A 15,667-nucleotide genomic window follows, 5' to 3' on the forward strand; every position below is an offset into this window, starting at 1 on the left:
TAAGTAGCCTTGTGGTAGAAACTCGTTACCCTCAGCTCTCCACGTGTACGTTATTGGGCAAAGTACTTTTACTACTGTCCTAGTGCCTCGCTCCACCCAGGTGTATAAATTAATTCCAACATTTTTAGGGGAACGGGGGCTCTAGGAAAACCTGTGGCACCCTGCGGTGTTCTCGAATACCATACAAGGGAGAAACAATATTGCTAGTCGCTTTTTGGTTAGTAAGTAGCTTTTACGGTCTTAATATGGTTTTTTGTTTCTTGTGTTGACGTTTAAATTTCACATTTTTGGACCGTCACCTACCGTTGATTGAATCCTTTTTTAATTCAACCCTTCGGTCAGGTAGCACTGAAAGTACTACTCTTATTTGTTGGTTGCTTGGGCTATGGGTGTACGGGCTCTGTTAACCTAGAAATAATGCAAGACGAATACTGCTTTGCCAAAAAATAGAACCTAAATCGCCATTCACAGACGAGCCCAGTTTTTCAAGAAAGGTTGATAGCGCTATTCACTGGATAAGTCGCTATCCATTGGATAGGTGCTCTCTCCTCCGCAGAGGCCCCTCAGAGAGGTTTTCGGTGGGGACAGTCCGCTGTACGAAAAGAGTGCAGGCGAGTGCGCCTGTACTCACCTTGCCCAGCGGATTTTTACAACGACCGCCCCATCGGGAACCGCTGCGGAGGAGAGAGGGATAGGTGTTGACAAAACAAAATAAGCTATTCACTCGAAAGTGATTTATCCGGTGGATGTGGATAGCGTTATTCACCTTTTGAACAACTAGGCCAGATTAAAAGAGTTTCATATCTTACTTTGTTCATTGTTATCTTCTTACTTTTTCAGGTGGGAATGCCAATTTACGTTATATGGGCATTTCACAGTATGAGTGACAACCTTGTACAACACGACGGTGTTGTCAATACTGATAACAGAGGTGTCAGACAAGTTACTCTCATACCTGCTGTTACATCGACGACGTCGATGATGATGATGATGACGACGTCGATGTCGATGTCGACAACTATACCAACCCCAGATGCTACAGGTGATCATGAGTTTAAAGTCATCATAACGCTTTGCTAACTGCAAGTAAAAATACCACACTCGCAAAACCCGGGGGATCCAAGGTCTCAGCAAGGTCTAAGCGAGATAGAGAATTGTTTTATAACAGATCCTATATCTCTAAGTTCTCAGCTGAATATTCGTATTTCTGAAAATTAAAGACAAAATTACTTTAAAAATCTTAATACGTACTATGTTTCTACAATGCCATAAAGAATACATTTACTGTGAAAGAAGCCCCTGGGGCCTATTTGTTTTTAGGACCTTTTAAGGAAGGAGGGGCTCTTATCGTAAATCTTATATCATAATATTATAAGGTACATAGAAAAGAAATAAAATAGACTTTTTAATGTTAAAGGGACACTGTCCTGTCACCAGTTTCACTTCAAAAACTCAAAAGCCTAAAGACATATGGAAACTACGAATAGTGGTCTAATTTTGTTACAAATCACCATGCAAGTGTACTGAAGCGATAAACAAGTGATATTATTGTGATGCCATCAGGAAATTTAGATCTCAACTGTCAGACTGATTTTTTCAAGTTTTGTCCTTGTGGACTGGAAAAACACCTAAAAATTATTATGGCTCCCTTCTTCGTTCAACAACAATTTACTTTATATCTCCATCGACGTACTAGGTGAATGTCATATCTGAGAAGACCTATTCGCCAATTTTAGTACTTTTTACCAAAAAGCATTAAAATCCCCGTGACAGTGTCCCTTTAATCTGCTGTTTGGTAACACATCCTTACAAAACGGCAACAATAATAAGTGAATTTGATGCATGGATACCTTTAAAAGCTTAAAGTAGCCAATTCTTCAAACCTCCAACAACAAAATCTGGGGTAAATTAAAATATATTATATATATATAGCGAGAATTTTAAGCAATAAACCTTGCAAATAGAATTCTATATTTGCTATATTTCACATGTGAAAAAAGCGATACGTTCAATCAGCTTCGCGTATAGCTTTCTTCACATGTGAAAAATATAACCAATCAGCATCTAGAGTAGTACGACTCAACCAATCACAGCGCGAGAATACAAATGGTTTCCAACGAGGTTGAGAAAGCGAGCGGCAAGTTTACTCTCGACGGCAGTTTAAAAATGTTTTGAAAACATGGCTACATGTTTTGTTTTTTACAAAACTTTGCCTTTTAAGAACTTAATGGAAAGGCAAGTCAACAGAAACATGCTAAGCAAAACCTAAAGAATACAGCAGTGATATACAAAATCATTCTTCAAAGGCGAAGTGAAGACAAACAGTGTCGATAAGTGAAAGCGAAGACAAGACTTTCTTCGGAACTTTATACGACACATCCGCGGACTTTCTAAGAATATTCAGGCACTCTTTGGATCGTCTTGGTAAAGTAAATTGCATTTTTTCACTCTGGATTTACGTCGTAATTATTGTTTAATTAACCGAATCTTTGTGTTGTCACAATTTGTTCAAAATTCGCCAGTTGACTCGCCAGTAGTTCATTCGCTTGTGGCGACGTTTCCTCGATGCGGTACGAAAAGTTTTGCTTTAAACGTACATATAATTAACGCAGTGTGTTTATTTAAATAAAGTTTTTGCCAAAGAGAGGTTTTCGCCAGAAATTTTTCTTTTTTATACCATTGAAAAGCGAATTCGCTTGTAAAGCAATGTGCATTTGCAGCTTTGTTTTCTCGCGCCGTTAACTGCTGTATGTCAAAGGTTATAAACTGGAAAAATCGGCGTGAAGTGGACAATGGTTGAATTCTCGTTATATATCTAAAAACAAATTACAGCATAGAAAGAGCTTTGTACGGATTTTTATTTATTCACTCGTTGCAAAACGTTGGAAAACTCACTCGTTCGCTACGCTCACTCGTTCGTTTTCCAAAGTTTTGCAACTCGTGAATAAAAATCCGTACGGCGCACTTTCTATGAAGTAATCTATATTTATTGCAGTGTTCGAGTAGATCCAATGGAAACGGCTCTTGGTTCAAGTTATCGGAAGGGTCGAGAAATCGGTATTCCCGTGTATCAGAAACCCATAAGGGTTGAAACGTGTACTCCCATGTTCGATTTACAGCGTTTCTTTTTCATTTTTTTGAAAATGAGAAATTTTATATTTTTTTTTTATCCGTTTTTTTTTATTTTTTTTTTTTTTTCTTTTTAAGGCCCCCCCGTGTATATAGTGGTGTATAACCAAAAGCGTACAAGCTGAAAGTATTCTTCCTAACCTTTTTTTTATTTTTTATTTTGACTTTTAGCTACAGAGGTCACCGCTGTGGCCATGTCTCCCAGTGTCTCTCAACAAGAAACAGCCGCACCCAGCAGTACTCCCACACCAAACCTGACACCAAGTGAGTTAAATGCTTTACTGCTTTATAAGGAAGCCATCCAAAGTGACTCTGGCTATTGTCTTACCGAGGTTCTGATGGTAAAATAAGTTAAGCACGCGATTGATTAATTTTATAACTAAATTACACCGAGCTGGCTCACGCCTTTTGGGAGAAATCCCATACAAAATGTGCTTAAATCTAAAATGACCCCTTTTAAAGATATCCCGGTACGTTTAAGGGTATTTAGCTAGAACAAATACAATAGGAACAGCTTGACAGAAAAAATTGGTACCTCGCTGGGGTGAAAATAAATTCGAGCAGAGCCCACAAATAGGAATGCGAATGAATGCTGGTTCGGTTAGGGGTTTCCTGTTAAACTTTCTGACGATCACCTCCGTCAGTTTTATATGGTCAGGAGTCCTCCATGGGGACTTCGCCTAGTAAAATGGCCTTGCTCACCATGAAGTTCTCGTAGCTCAGTTGGTTAGAGCGCCCGCCCAGTGTTTGGGACGTCATGGGTTCAATTCCCGTCGGGGACTCAGATTTTTTCTTTGTTACACGCTCGCGGCATGCTAAATTTTTCATATTTCACAAGTATTGAAAAGTACCCAGAGAATATGAAGTAAGATCTTTAATACTTCATATTTTCTTGAATGTAATGAGTGGCCTATTTCATTTCCTCGAATGGGTCCGTTTGTTCTTCCAGACTAGAGGTTAATCCCGGGAGGTTAATATTCCAGTTTAGATTACAGTCAAACACATTTGTATATAAGCTTTCACAAAACATTTAAAGCTAACTAACAGACAAATTAACTTATTTTATGTTCTTTAAATCGTTTTTCAACAGCGACGTCTTCAGTGATGACGCCTGTCAGTAACTCTCAACAAGTTACAGTCACACCGACAGCGACTGCAATTATTGACCCGACACCAGGTGAGTGGAAAGTTGCAGGTTCCATCTAAAGTAATGGCCCGTCGAAACACATTGGCTCACTTAATTTCTTTTATAACAGAAAAGTTATACTTACTAAACGCTGACTGGTTTAGACAGAAAATTCTTTCTTCAAGGTTGGTTCAATAAAGACGACTCGTAGATTTCCAAGAATTGCCAACGATGATCCGAAGTCGTCCGTAGATTCTCGAAGATGCCGGCCGACGATTTGCAAATACCCCCTTAACAGGTGTTTGCCGGGCATAACCTTGGGGAAGAACGTTAACAGGAATTACTTGCTTCAAAATTATCGTCAGCGATAGCTGAATAGTTATGAAAATATTCGACCTCCGCATCGATGCGACAGTGGAGTATTTAAGACGTAGCAACGTTAGTTGAAGTCACCGAACTTAGGCGTTTATTGCGAGCAAAAAGTGAACAGACAAGCATTATTTAAAATCTCGTATAAATTGTTTACCAACAGAGTCTCCCTCAATTGTCACGTCTGTCATTGAATCTGAACAAGTGACAAACACACAAGTCATTGCACCGACGACCACGACCAGTGCACCAACATCAACGGGTAAGTGTCTGCATGTATCAGTAACTTGACCGTAACAAAGATAAGATAAGATAAGATAAGATAAGATAAGATGAGATGAGATGAGGTGAGATGAGATAAGATGAGATGAGATGAGATGATGAGGCTACCCGATCCCGTAACCTCCCCGTTACCCGTTCATTGCCCTACGTTTCCTACCAAATGACCTATTAGCATGTGATTTAAGTTTGAAAAAATATATATATATACTCGTATAAATTAAAATATATTTAATTCATTTTTGTAGTGACTGCCTCAGTGGTAATGCCGAACCCTACAACAGGTGAGATATTTTAACCCAAATTTTAAAAAAAGAAAAAAAAATATCTCCATTTGGTTCAGAAAGTATTAAACGCCTCATGCCAAGAAATAACGCAAAAGATCTAGTTCGTCTGATACTTTGCCAATGAGGTCGCAGACCGCTAACTTAAATCAGGAAAAATTCCGCAAGATTGAGCAGAAGTGATCGTTCTATTTTTTTAACAAATTGTCAAAAATCGTACTATTGTAGTTAAATAAAGTCTTCTTGCTGTGTGCAGTACTGTGCAAGATATTGGCCGAGTCTTCTTGAGCTCGCTTTCAAATTATGAAAAACTATGGTGTACGTATCGCAGATTACATGCAATAACTTCCTGACCATATAGAGCGATTTTCACTTGAGTGTCGAAAGTAAATTGCGTTTGCTTTCGTTGTGCATTAGTACGCTCAGTGATTGGCTTAAAAATCTCGCACCACTTTCTCAGCCAATCAGAACTAAACCAAAACCAAACGTGACTGGCTCGCGCACGTTTTCCCGCGCTTCGTGCCAGCTACATGTATTTGCTTCGAGTTTTGATTGGTTCACTGGATTGTCCGTGTCCTTAGTGATTGGCCAGAGTAATTACTTTAGTTTTGGTTTTACGACACTCAATTGAAAACAGCTCTATAAGCATCTGTTCCGAGACGCGAGCAGTTATCCGAGAGCGAAGCGCAAGGACTTCTACAACCACATTTTTATGGCCCAAAGGTGGTCGTAACAACGTTCTTACTTATTGCTTTTAAATTATGATGACAATTAATTTACATTTACCCGGTTTTTTTCGCACAGGATTGAATGTAACTCTTTCTTTTGACAACAATCAATTCATGGTGATGTGGTATTTTGACACTAAAAATGATAAGATCGTTATTCGACTGAGAGTTAAAACCACTGGCTGGGTTGGATTTGGTTTCGCGGAAAATGCACCGAACAACATGCAGAACTATGACGTCATTGTTGGAGGGTTCGACAATGGTCAAGGATATTTGAATGTGAGTTGTTTTTCTTATAACAATCCTTTGCCTATTAGACAATTCTAATGGCGGATTACCACGGTAGCATTTCAAATCTAGTTAAGAACAAAATAGCAGGTAAAGTCTACATGGAAAAAAGTTGACCCTGGTAGAAAGTTTACCCTTCATACCGAGCTGCGCCGGGCGAGAGAGCTTTTCATACTTATCTTTATAAATGGCTGCGAAAATCGCAAAGTTGGCTTGGGGCACAGTGACAGGTTGACCCTGGGTAGAGGGTGACTCGCTTTAAAGGTAGGGTGACCCTAGGGAACGAGCAACCTTTTCCCATGTGAACACTCTGGCTATTTTTGACAGGGCCGGTTGACAGGGCCAACTTTTATTTTATAAACGCTCAGTAAAAGGTGGCTCGAAGGAGAGGGTGACTCTCTTACTAGTATTTGGGACAACATTTCTTCAAAGAAAAAAGCCCCAAACGTGACCAGGTTCTTTTCATTTTAGTTCTACTCTATTGTATTTATTATCACACAAGCACCGTGCGGCTTCACCTTAGCTACGCTCACCCAGGCGGACTGGAATGGCGTGTGTAGGTTCGGAAAGGTTGACGTTTAGCCCTGCACATTTAAGCTATTTATCGATCGGGTAAAACAGGGGTCGGCCGTTTCCGTGACGACGAATGATGGATTTCCATAGCTAAGCAGTATGATCAACAACCTTATGAGATTTAATAAGACAAGTTAAGCTTGAACTATGTCTTTCTATTGATTAATTCGCTACCAATTACTTAAATCATCAGGACTATTACACTCAAGGACGTACTCAGCCGCAACCTGACGCTAATCAGGATTACACACTGATATCTGCATCAGAATCAGGTGGATACACAGAGCTGATGTTTGAGAGACCACTCGATACTGGAGATAGTAAAGATTACAAGTTTGTGGTAAGTATGTTACTTGTACCTTTGAAAAATGCAAAATGGAGAGTTTGAATGCCCAGTTTTAATTTCTTTAAAAGAGCAAATTGAGCAAGGACTAGCTGCGATTGAGGTATAGTAAATAGTGCCTCGTAGATACATTGTGTGTACCAAGGTGTTTTTATATTGCATTGGTAGAATAAGCTTGCGCAGCTCAGTGGCTCTGTATGAGCGTACATTTTTAGTCTTTCTCTGCAAAAAAATTAAAACAACCTAACGTTACCAAATTGTGTTGTTATTTGTGGCTTAAGGCGGTATGGTACTACAGTGAGTGTACGGCACGAACATAGCCGCGAAAGAAGAATTCAGGTCATTTAAACTAAAATGGCTGATATTTTTTAACTTATTTTCCCAGCGCTTAAATGATTTTTTGCCATAAAATTACTTCCGTCAATTTACTAGCAATGTCTTCAGTTTTCCAAAGAAGAGGTTTGCATTATTCCTTCACCCAAGCTATATGCATAATAACAGTCATGTCTAAGTAAAACTAGTGTCGATGGTGTCGTTTGAAGGTCAAAATGTCATTTGTATTTTTGCACTCCATGAGTGCTGTTTAAAGCTGTCAAAATTGAACTTTTCATTTCTATTACAGACCGGCAATCAGTTCCATGTAATTTGGGCGTATGGAGGTAATGACATCACTAGCAGCACCAACTTCGTTCAACATTCTCAAAGCACCAGGGGGTGGAGTGACAAAATGACAGTTCCTAACATCCTTCAAGTAACACTCACACCTTCCATTAATCCTACTCCTTCTTCTCCTCCTCCGATGGCCATGACCACGGCGAACATACCAAACCCTACAACAGGTGAGATCCAGATTTATAAATTATGAAAACTAGCAACAAAAATCTCCAACATATTCAACGCCTTATACCAAGAAATCTCGCAGAATATCGCCTGATGCTTAGCCAATGAGGTCACAGACAACTGAATTAAACCAGTCATGCAAAATTCCGCAAGATTAAGCAGAACCCTCCAACAATGACTTTTATAGTTGTATAAAGTCTGCTTGCTGTATGCTTGCTGTATGCAGCGCTGTGCAAGATATTAGCCGAGACTTCCTGAGCTCACTTTTAAATACGGTTACCTCGATCTATATGGCAGAATATCTGTGGTGTATGGATCGCAGATAGCAAGAACTTCTTGACCATACATAGGCATCTGAAGAGACGCGGGCAGTTCTCCGAGAGCGAAGCTTAAGGACTTCTTCGACCCAGGGTGGTCGTATTAATTGCTTCTATTGTAGAAAAAGGAAAAACCCAAACAACGTTCCTACAGCCAATTTTATATTGCTTTCAAAGTATGAAGATGACAATTAGTTTACATTTACACGTTTTTCCCCACAGGATTTAATGTAACTCTTTCTTTTGACAACAATCAATTCATGGTGATGTGGTATTTTGACACTAAATATGATAAGATCGTTATTCACCTGAGAGTTAAAACAACTGGCTGGGTCGGATTTGGTTTCGCGGAAAATGCACCGAACAACATGCAGAACTACGACGTCATTGTTGGAGGGTTCGACAATGGTCAAGGATATTTGAATGTGAGTTGTTTTTCTTATAACAATCCTTTGCCTATTAGACAATTCTAATGGCGGATTACCACGGTAGCATTTCAATTCTAGTTAAGAACAAAATAGCAGGTAAAGTCTACATGGAAAAAAGTTGACCCTGGTAGAAAGTTTACCCTTCATACCGAGCTGCGCCGGGCGAGAGGGCTTTTACATACTTATCTTTATAAATGGCTGCGAAAATCGCAAAGTTGGCTTGGGGCACAGTGACAGGTTGACCCTGGGTAGAGGGTGACTCGCTTTAAAGGTAGGGTGACCCTAGGGGACGAGCAACTTTTTCCCATGTGAACACTCTGGCTATTTTTGCCTTCGCCTGTCTACTTGCCCCGGTTGACAGGGCCAACGTTTCTTTTATAAACGCTCAGTAAAAGGTGGCTCGAAGGAGAGGGTGACTCTCTTACTAGTATTTGGGACAACATTTCTTCAAAGAAAAAAGCCCCAAACGTGACCAGGTTCTATTCATTTTAGTTCTACTCTATTGTATTTATTATCACACAAGCACCGTGCGGCTTCACCTTAGCTACACTCTCCCAAGCGGACTGGAATGGCGTGTGTAGGTTCGGAAAGGTTGACGTTTAGCCCTGCACATTTAAGCTATTTATCGATCGGGTAAAACAGGGGTCGGCCGTTTCCGTGACGACGAATGACGGATTTCCATAGCTAAGCAGTATGATCAACAACTTTATGAGATTTATTAAGACAAGTTAAGCTTGAACTATGTCTTTCTATTGATTAATTCGCTACCAATTACTTAATTATCATCAGGACTATTACACTCAAGGACGTACTCAGCCACAACCTGACGCTAATCAGGATTACAACCTGACGTCTGCATCAGAATCAGGTGGATACACAGAGCTGATGTTTGAGAGACCACTTGATACTGGAGATAGTAAAGATTACAAGTTTGTGGTAAGTATGTTACTTGTACCTTTGAAAAAGGCAAAATGGAGAGTTTGAATGCCCAGTTTTAATTTCTTTAAGAGAGCAAATTGAGCAAGGACTAGCTGCGATTGAGGTATAGTAAATAGTGCCTCGTAGATACATTGTGTGTACCAGGGTGTTTTTATATTGCATTGGTAGAATAAGCTTGCGCAGCTCAGTGGCTCGGTATGAGCGTACATTTTTAGCCTTTCTCTGCAAAAAAATTAAAACAACCTAACATTACCAAATTGTGTTGTTATTTGTGGCTTACGGCGGTATGGTACTACAGTGAGCATGGGGCACGAACATAGCCGCGAAAGAAGAATTCAGGTCATTTAAACTAAAATGGCTGATATTTTTTAACTTATTTTCCCAGCGCTTAAATGATTTTTTGCCATAAAATTACTTCCGTCAATTTACTAGCAATGTCTTCAGTTTTCCAAAGAAGAGGTTTGCATTATTCCTTAACCCAAGCTATATGCATAATAACAGTCATGTCTAAGTAAAACTAGTGTCGATGGTGTCGTTTGCAGGTCAACATGTCATTTGTATTTTTGCACTCCATAAGTGCTGTTTAAAGCTGTCAAAATTGAACTTTTCATTTCTATTACAGGCCGGCAATCAGTTCCATGTAATTTGGGCGTATGGCGGTAATGACATCACTAGCAGCACAAACTTCGTTCAACATTCTCAAAACACCAGGGGGTGGAGTGACAAAATGACAGTTCCTAACATCCTTCAAGTAACACTCACACCTTCCATTAATCCTACTCCTTCTTCTCCTCCTCCGATGGCCATGACCACGGCGAACATACCAAACCCTACAACAGGTGAGATCCAGATTTATAAATTATGAAAACTAGCAACAAAAATCTCCAACATATTCAACGCCTTATACCAAGAAATCTCGCAGAATATCGCCTGATGCTTAGCCAATGAGGTCACAGACAACTGAATTAAACCAGTCATGCAAAATTCCGCAAGATTAAGCAGAAGTGATTGTTTTATTTTTCAACAAAATGTCAAAAATCGTACTTTTATAGTTGTATAAAGTCTGCTTGCTGTATGCAGCGCTGTGCAAGATATTAGCCGAGACTTCCTGAGCTCACTTTTAAATACGGTTACCTCGATCTATATGGCAGAATATCTGTGGTGTATGGATCGCAGATAGCAAGAACTTCTTGACCATACATAGGCATCTGAAGAGACGCGGGCAGTTCTCCGAGAGCGAAGCTCAAGGACTTCTTCGACCCAGGATGGTCGTATTAATTGCTTCTATTGTAGAAAAAGGAAAAACCCAAACAACTTTCCTACAGCCAATTTTATATTGCTTTCAAAGTATGAAGATGACAATTAGTTTACATTTACACGTTTTTCCCCACAGGATTTAATGTAACTCTTTCTTTTGACAACAATCAATTCATGGTGATGTGGTATTTTGACACTAAATATGATAAGATCGTTATTCACCTGAGAGTTAAAACAACTGGCTGGGTCGGATTTGGTTTCGCGGAAAATGCACCGAACAACATGCAGAACTACGACGTCATTGTTGGAGGGTTCGACAATGGTCAAGGATATTTGAATGTGAGTTGTTTTTCTTATAACAATCCTTTGCCTATTAGACAATTCTAATGGCGGATTACCACGGTAGCATTTCAATTCTAGTTAAGAACAAAATAGCAGGTAAAGTCTACATGGAAAAAAGTTGACCCTGGTAGAAAGTTTACCCTTCATACCGAGCTGCGCCGGGCGAGAGGGCTTTTACATATTTATCTTTATAACTGGCTGCGAAAATCGCAAAGTTGGCTTGGGGCACAGTGACAGGTTGACCCAGCTGGGTAGAGGGTGACTCGCTTTAAAGGTAGGGTGACCCTAGGGGACGAACAACTTTTTCCCATGTGAACACTCTGGCTATTTTTGCCTTCGCCTGTCTATTTGCCCCGGTTGGCAGGGCCAACGTTTCTTTTATAAACGCTCAGTAAAAGGTGGCTCGAAGGAGAGGGTGACTCTCTTATTTGGGACAACATTTCTTCAAAGAAAAAAGCCCCAAACGTGACCAGGTTCTATTCATTTTAGTTCTACTCTATTGTATTTATTATCACACAAGCACCGTGCGGCTTCACCTTAGCTACACTCTCCCAAGCGAACTGGAATGGCGTGTGTAGGTTCGGAAAGGTTGACGTTTAGCCCTGCACATTTAAGCTATTTATCGATCGGGTAAAACAGGGGTCGGCCGTTTCCGTGACGACGAATGATGGATTTCCATAGCTAAGCAGTATGATCAACAACTTTATGAGATTTATTAAGACAAGTTAAGCTTGAACTATGTCTTTCTATTGATTAATTCGCTACCAATTACTTAATTATCATCAGGACTATTACACTCAAGGACGTACTCAGCCACAACCTGACGCTAATCAGGATTACACACTGAAGTCTGCATCGGAATCAGGTGGATACACAGAGCTGATGTTTGAGAGACCACTCGATACTGGAGATAGTAAAGATTACAAGTTTGTGGTAAGTATGTTACTTGTACCTTTGAAAAGGCAAAATGGAGAGTTTGAATGCCCAGTTTTAATTTCTTTAAGAGAGCAAATTGAGCAAGGACTAGCTGCGATTGAGGTATAGTAAATAGTGCCTCGTAGACACATTGTGTGTACCAGGGTGTTTTTATATTGCATTGGTAGAATAAGCTTGCGCAGCTCAGTGGCTCTGTATGAGCGTACATTTTTAGCCTTTCTCTGCAAAAAAATTAAAACAACCTAACGATACTAAATTGTGTTGTTATTTGTAGCTTACGGCGGTATGGTACTACAGTGAGTATGGGGCACGAACATAGCCGCGAAAGAATAATTCAGGTCATTTAAACTAAAATGGCTGATAATTTTTAACTTATTTTTCCAGCGCTTAAATGATTTTTTGCCATAAAATTACTTCCGTCAATTTACTAGCAATGTCTTCAGTTTTCCAAAGAAGAGGTTTGCATTATTCCTTCACCCAAGCTATATGCATAATAACAGTCATGTCTAAGTAAAACTAGTGTCGATGGTGTCGTTTGCAGGTCAACATGTCATTTGTATTTTTGCACTCCATGAGTGCTGTTTAAAGCTGTCAAAATTGAACTTTTCATTTCTATTACAGACCGGCAATCAGTTCCATGTAATTTGGGCGTATGGCGGTAATGACATCACTAGCAGCACCAACTTCGTTCAACATTCTCAAAACACCAGGGGGTGGAGTGACAAAATGACAGTTCCTAACATCCTTCAAGTAACACTCACACCTTCCATTAATCCTACTCCTTCTTCTTCTCCTCCGATGGCCATGACCACGGCGAACATACCAAACCCTACAACAGGTGAGATCCAGATTTATAAATTATGAAAACTAGCAACAAAAATCTCCAACATATTCAACGCCTTATACCAAGAAATATCGCAGAATATCGCCTGATGCTTAGCCAATGAGGTCACAGACAACTGAATTAAACCAGTCATGCAAAATTCCGCAAGATTAAGCAGAAGTGATTGTTTTATTTTTCAACAAAATGTCAAAAATCGTACTTTTATAGTTGTATAAAGTATGCTTGCTGTATGCAGCGCTGTGCAAGATATTAGCCGAGACTTCCTGAGCTCACTTTTAAATACGGTTACCTCGATCTATATGGCAGAATATCTGTGGTGTATGGATCGCAGATAGCAAGAACTTCTTGACCATACATAGGCATCTGAAGAGACGCGGGCAGTTCTCCGAGAGCGAAGCTTAAGGACTTCTTCGACCCAGGATGGTCGTATTAATTGCTTCTATTGTAGAAAAAGGAAAAACCCAAACAACGTTCCTACAGCCAATTTTATATTGCTTTCAAAGTATGAAGATGACAATTAGTTTACATTTACACGTTTTTCCCCACAGGATTTAATGTAACTCTTTCTTTTGACAACAATCAATTTATGGTGATGTGGTATTTTGACACTAAATATGATAAGATCGTTATTCACCTGAGAGTTAAAACAACTGGCTGGGTCGGATTTGGTTTCGCGGAAAATGCACCGAACAACATGCAGAACTACGACGTCATTGTTGGAGGGTTCGACAATGGTCAAGGATATTTGAATGTGAGTTGTTTTTCTTATAACAATCCTTTGCCTATTAGACAATTCTAATGGCGGATTACCACGGTAGCATTTCAATTCTAGTTAAGAACAAAATAGCAGGTAAAGTCTACATGGAAAAAAGTTGACCCTGGTAGAAAGTTTACCCTTCATACCGAGCTGCGCCGGGCGAGAGGGCTTTTACATACTTATCTTTATAACTGGCTGCGAAAATCGCAAAGTTGGCTTGGGGCACAGTGACAGGTTGACCCTGGGTAGAGGGTGACTCGCTTTAAAGGTAGGGTGATCCTAGGGGACGAACAACTTTTTCCCATGTGAACACTCTGGCTATTTTTGCCTTCGCCTGTCTATTTGCCCCGGTTGACAGGGCCAACGTTTCTTTCATAAACGCTCAGTAAAAGGTGGCTCGAAGGAGAGGGTGACTCTCTTATTTGGGACAACATTTCTTCAAAGACAAAAGCCCCAAACGTGACCAGGTCCTATTCACTTTAGTTCTACTCTATTGTATTTATTATCACACAAGCACCGTGCGGCTTCACCTTAGCTACACTCTCCCAAGCGAACTGGAATGGCGTGTGTAGGTTCGGAAAGGTTGACGTTTAGCCCTGCACATTTAAGCTATTTATCGATCGGGTAAAACAGGGGTCGGCCGTTTCCGTGACGACGAATGATGGATTTCCATAGCTAAGCAGTATGATCAACAACCTTATGAGATTTATAAGACAAGTTAAGCTTGAAATATGTCTTTCTATTGATTAATTCGCTACCAATTACTTAATTATCATCAGGACTATTACACTCAAGGACGTACTCAGCCACAACCTGACGCTAATCAGGATTACAACCTGACGTCTGCATCAGAATCAGGTGGATACACAGAGCTGATGTTTGAGAGACCACTCGATACTGGAGATAGTAAAGATTACAAGTTTGTGGTAAGTATGTTACTTATACCTTTGAAAAAGGCAACATGGAGAGTTTGAATGCCCAGTTTTAATTTCTTTAAGAGAGCAAATTGAGCAAGGACTAGCTGCGATTGAGGTATAGTAAATAGTGCCTCGTAGATACATTGTGTGTACCAGGGTGTTTTTATATTGCATTGGTAGAATAAGCTTGCGCAGCTCAGTGGCTCTGTATGAGCGTACATTTTTAGTCTTTCTCTGCAAAAAAATTAAAACAACCTAACGTTACCAAATTGTGTTGTTATTTGTGGCTTACGGTGGTATGGTACTACAGTGAGCATGGGGCACGAACATAGCCGCGAAAGAATAATTCAGGTCATTTAAACTAAAATGGCTGATATTTTTTAACTTATTTTCCCAGCGCTTAAATGATTTTTTGCCATAAAATTACTTCTCTCAATTTACTAGCAATGTTTTCAGTTTTCCAAAGAAGAGGTTTGCATTATTCCTTAACCCAAGCTATATGCATAATAACAGTCATGTCTAAGTAAAACTAGTGTCGATGGTGTCGTTTGCAGGTCAACATGTCATTTGTATTTTTGCACTCCATGAGTGCTGTTTAAAGCTGTCAAAATTGAACTTTTCATTTCTATTACAGACCGGCAATCAGTTCCATGTAATTTGGGCGTATGGCGGTAATGACATCACTAGCAGCACCAACTTCGTTCAACATTCTCAAAACACCAGGGGGTGGAGTGACAAAATGACAGTTCCTAACATACTTCAAGTAACACTCACACCTTCCATTAATCCTACTCCTTCTTCTTCTCCTCCGATGGCCATGACCACGGCGAACATACCAAACCCTACAACAGGTGAGATCCAGATTTATAAATTATGAAAACTAGCAACAAAAATCTCCAACATATTCAACGCCTTATACCAAGAAATCTCGCAGAATATCGCCAGATGCTTAGCTAATGAGGTCAGAGACA

General features: G+C 39.9%; 2 protein-coding genes across 2 annotated transcripts in view; one reads left to right on the forward strand and one right to left on the reverse strand.

Annotated features, from left to right (window-relative positions):
• The window catches only part of LOC144647262 (RNA N(6)-adenosine-methyltransferase mettl16-like), a 176,192-nt gene that overhangs the window by 30,862 nt on the left and 129,663 nt on the right, over positions 1 to 15,667 (reverse strand). The window lies entirely within an intron of this gene.
• LOC144647242 (uncharacterized) overlaps positions 1 to 15,667 on the forward strand; it is a 31,537-nt gene that overhangs the window by 2,184 nt on the left and 13,686 nt on the right. Inside the window, exons 3-19 of the mRNA XM_078507013.1 lie at positions 841 to 1,042; positions 3,301 to 3,393; positions 4,220 to 4,306; positions 4,788 to 4,886; positions 5,152 to 5,187; positions 5,992 to 6,194; positions 6,970 to 7,116; positions 7,742 to 7,958; positions 8,499 to 8,701; positions 9,494 to 9,640; positions 10,266 to 10,482; positions 11,037 to 11,239; positions 12,029 to 12,175; positions 12,800 to 13,016; positions 13,571 to 13,773; positions 14,559 to 14,705; positions 15,331 to 15,547. Coding sequence (XP_078363139.1) covers positions 841 to 1,042; positions 3,301 to 3,393; positions 4,220 to 4,306; positions 4,788 to 4,886; positions 5,152 to 5,187; positions 5,992 to 6,194; positions 6,970 to 7,116; positions 7,742 to 7,958; positions 8,499 to 8,701; positions 9,494 to 9,640; positions 10,266 to 10,482; positions 11,037 to 11,239; positions 12,029 to 12,175; positions 12,800 to 13,016; positions 13,571 to 13,773; positions 14,559 to 14,705; positions 15,331 to 15,547 — 2,785 coding nt within the window. The remainder of the gene's footprint in view (positions 1 to 840; positions 1,043 to 3,300; positions 3,394 to 4,219; positions 4,307 to 4,787; positions 4,887 to 5,151; positions 5,188 to 5,991; positions 6,195 to 6,969; positions 7,117 to 7,741; positions 7,959 to 8,498; positions 8,702 to 9,493; positions 9,641 to 10,265; positions 10,483 to 11,036; positions 11,240 to 12,028; positions 12,176 to 12,799; positions 13,017 to 13,570; positions 13,774 to 14,558; positions 14,706 to 15,330; positions 15,548 to 15,667) is intronic.

The sequence above is a fragment of the Oculina patagonica genome, chromosome 3 (genome assembly GCF_052425735.1).
Source record: "Oculina patagonica isolate OP01 chromosome 3, crgOcupat, whole genome shotgun sequence".
Taxonomy (NCBI): domain Eukaryota; kingdom Metazoa; phylum Cnidaria; class Anthozoa; order Scleractinia; family Oculinidae; genus Oculina; species Oculina patagonica.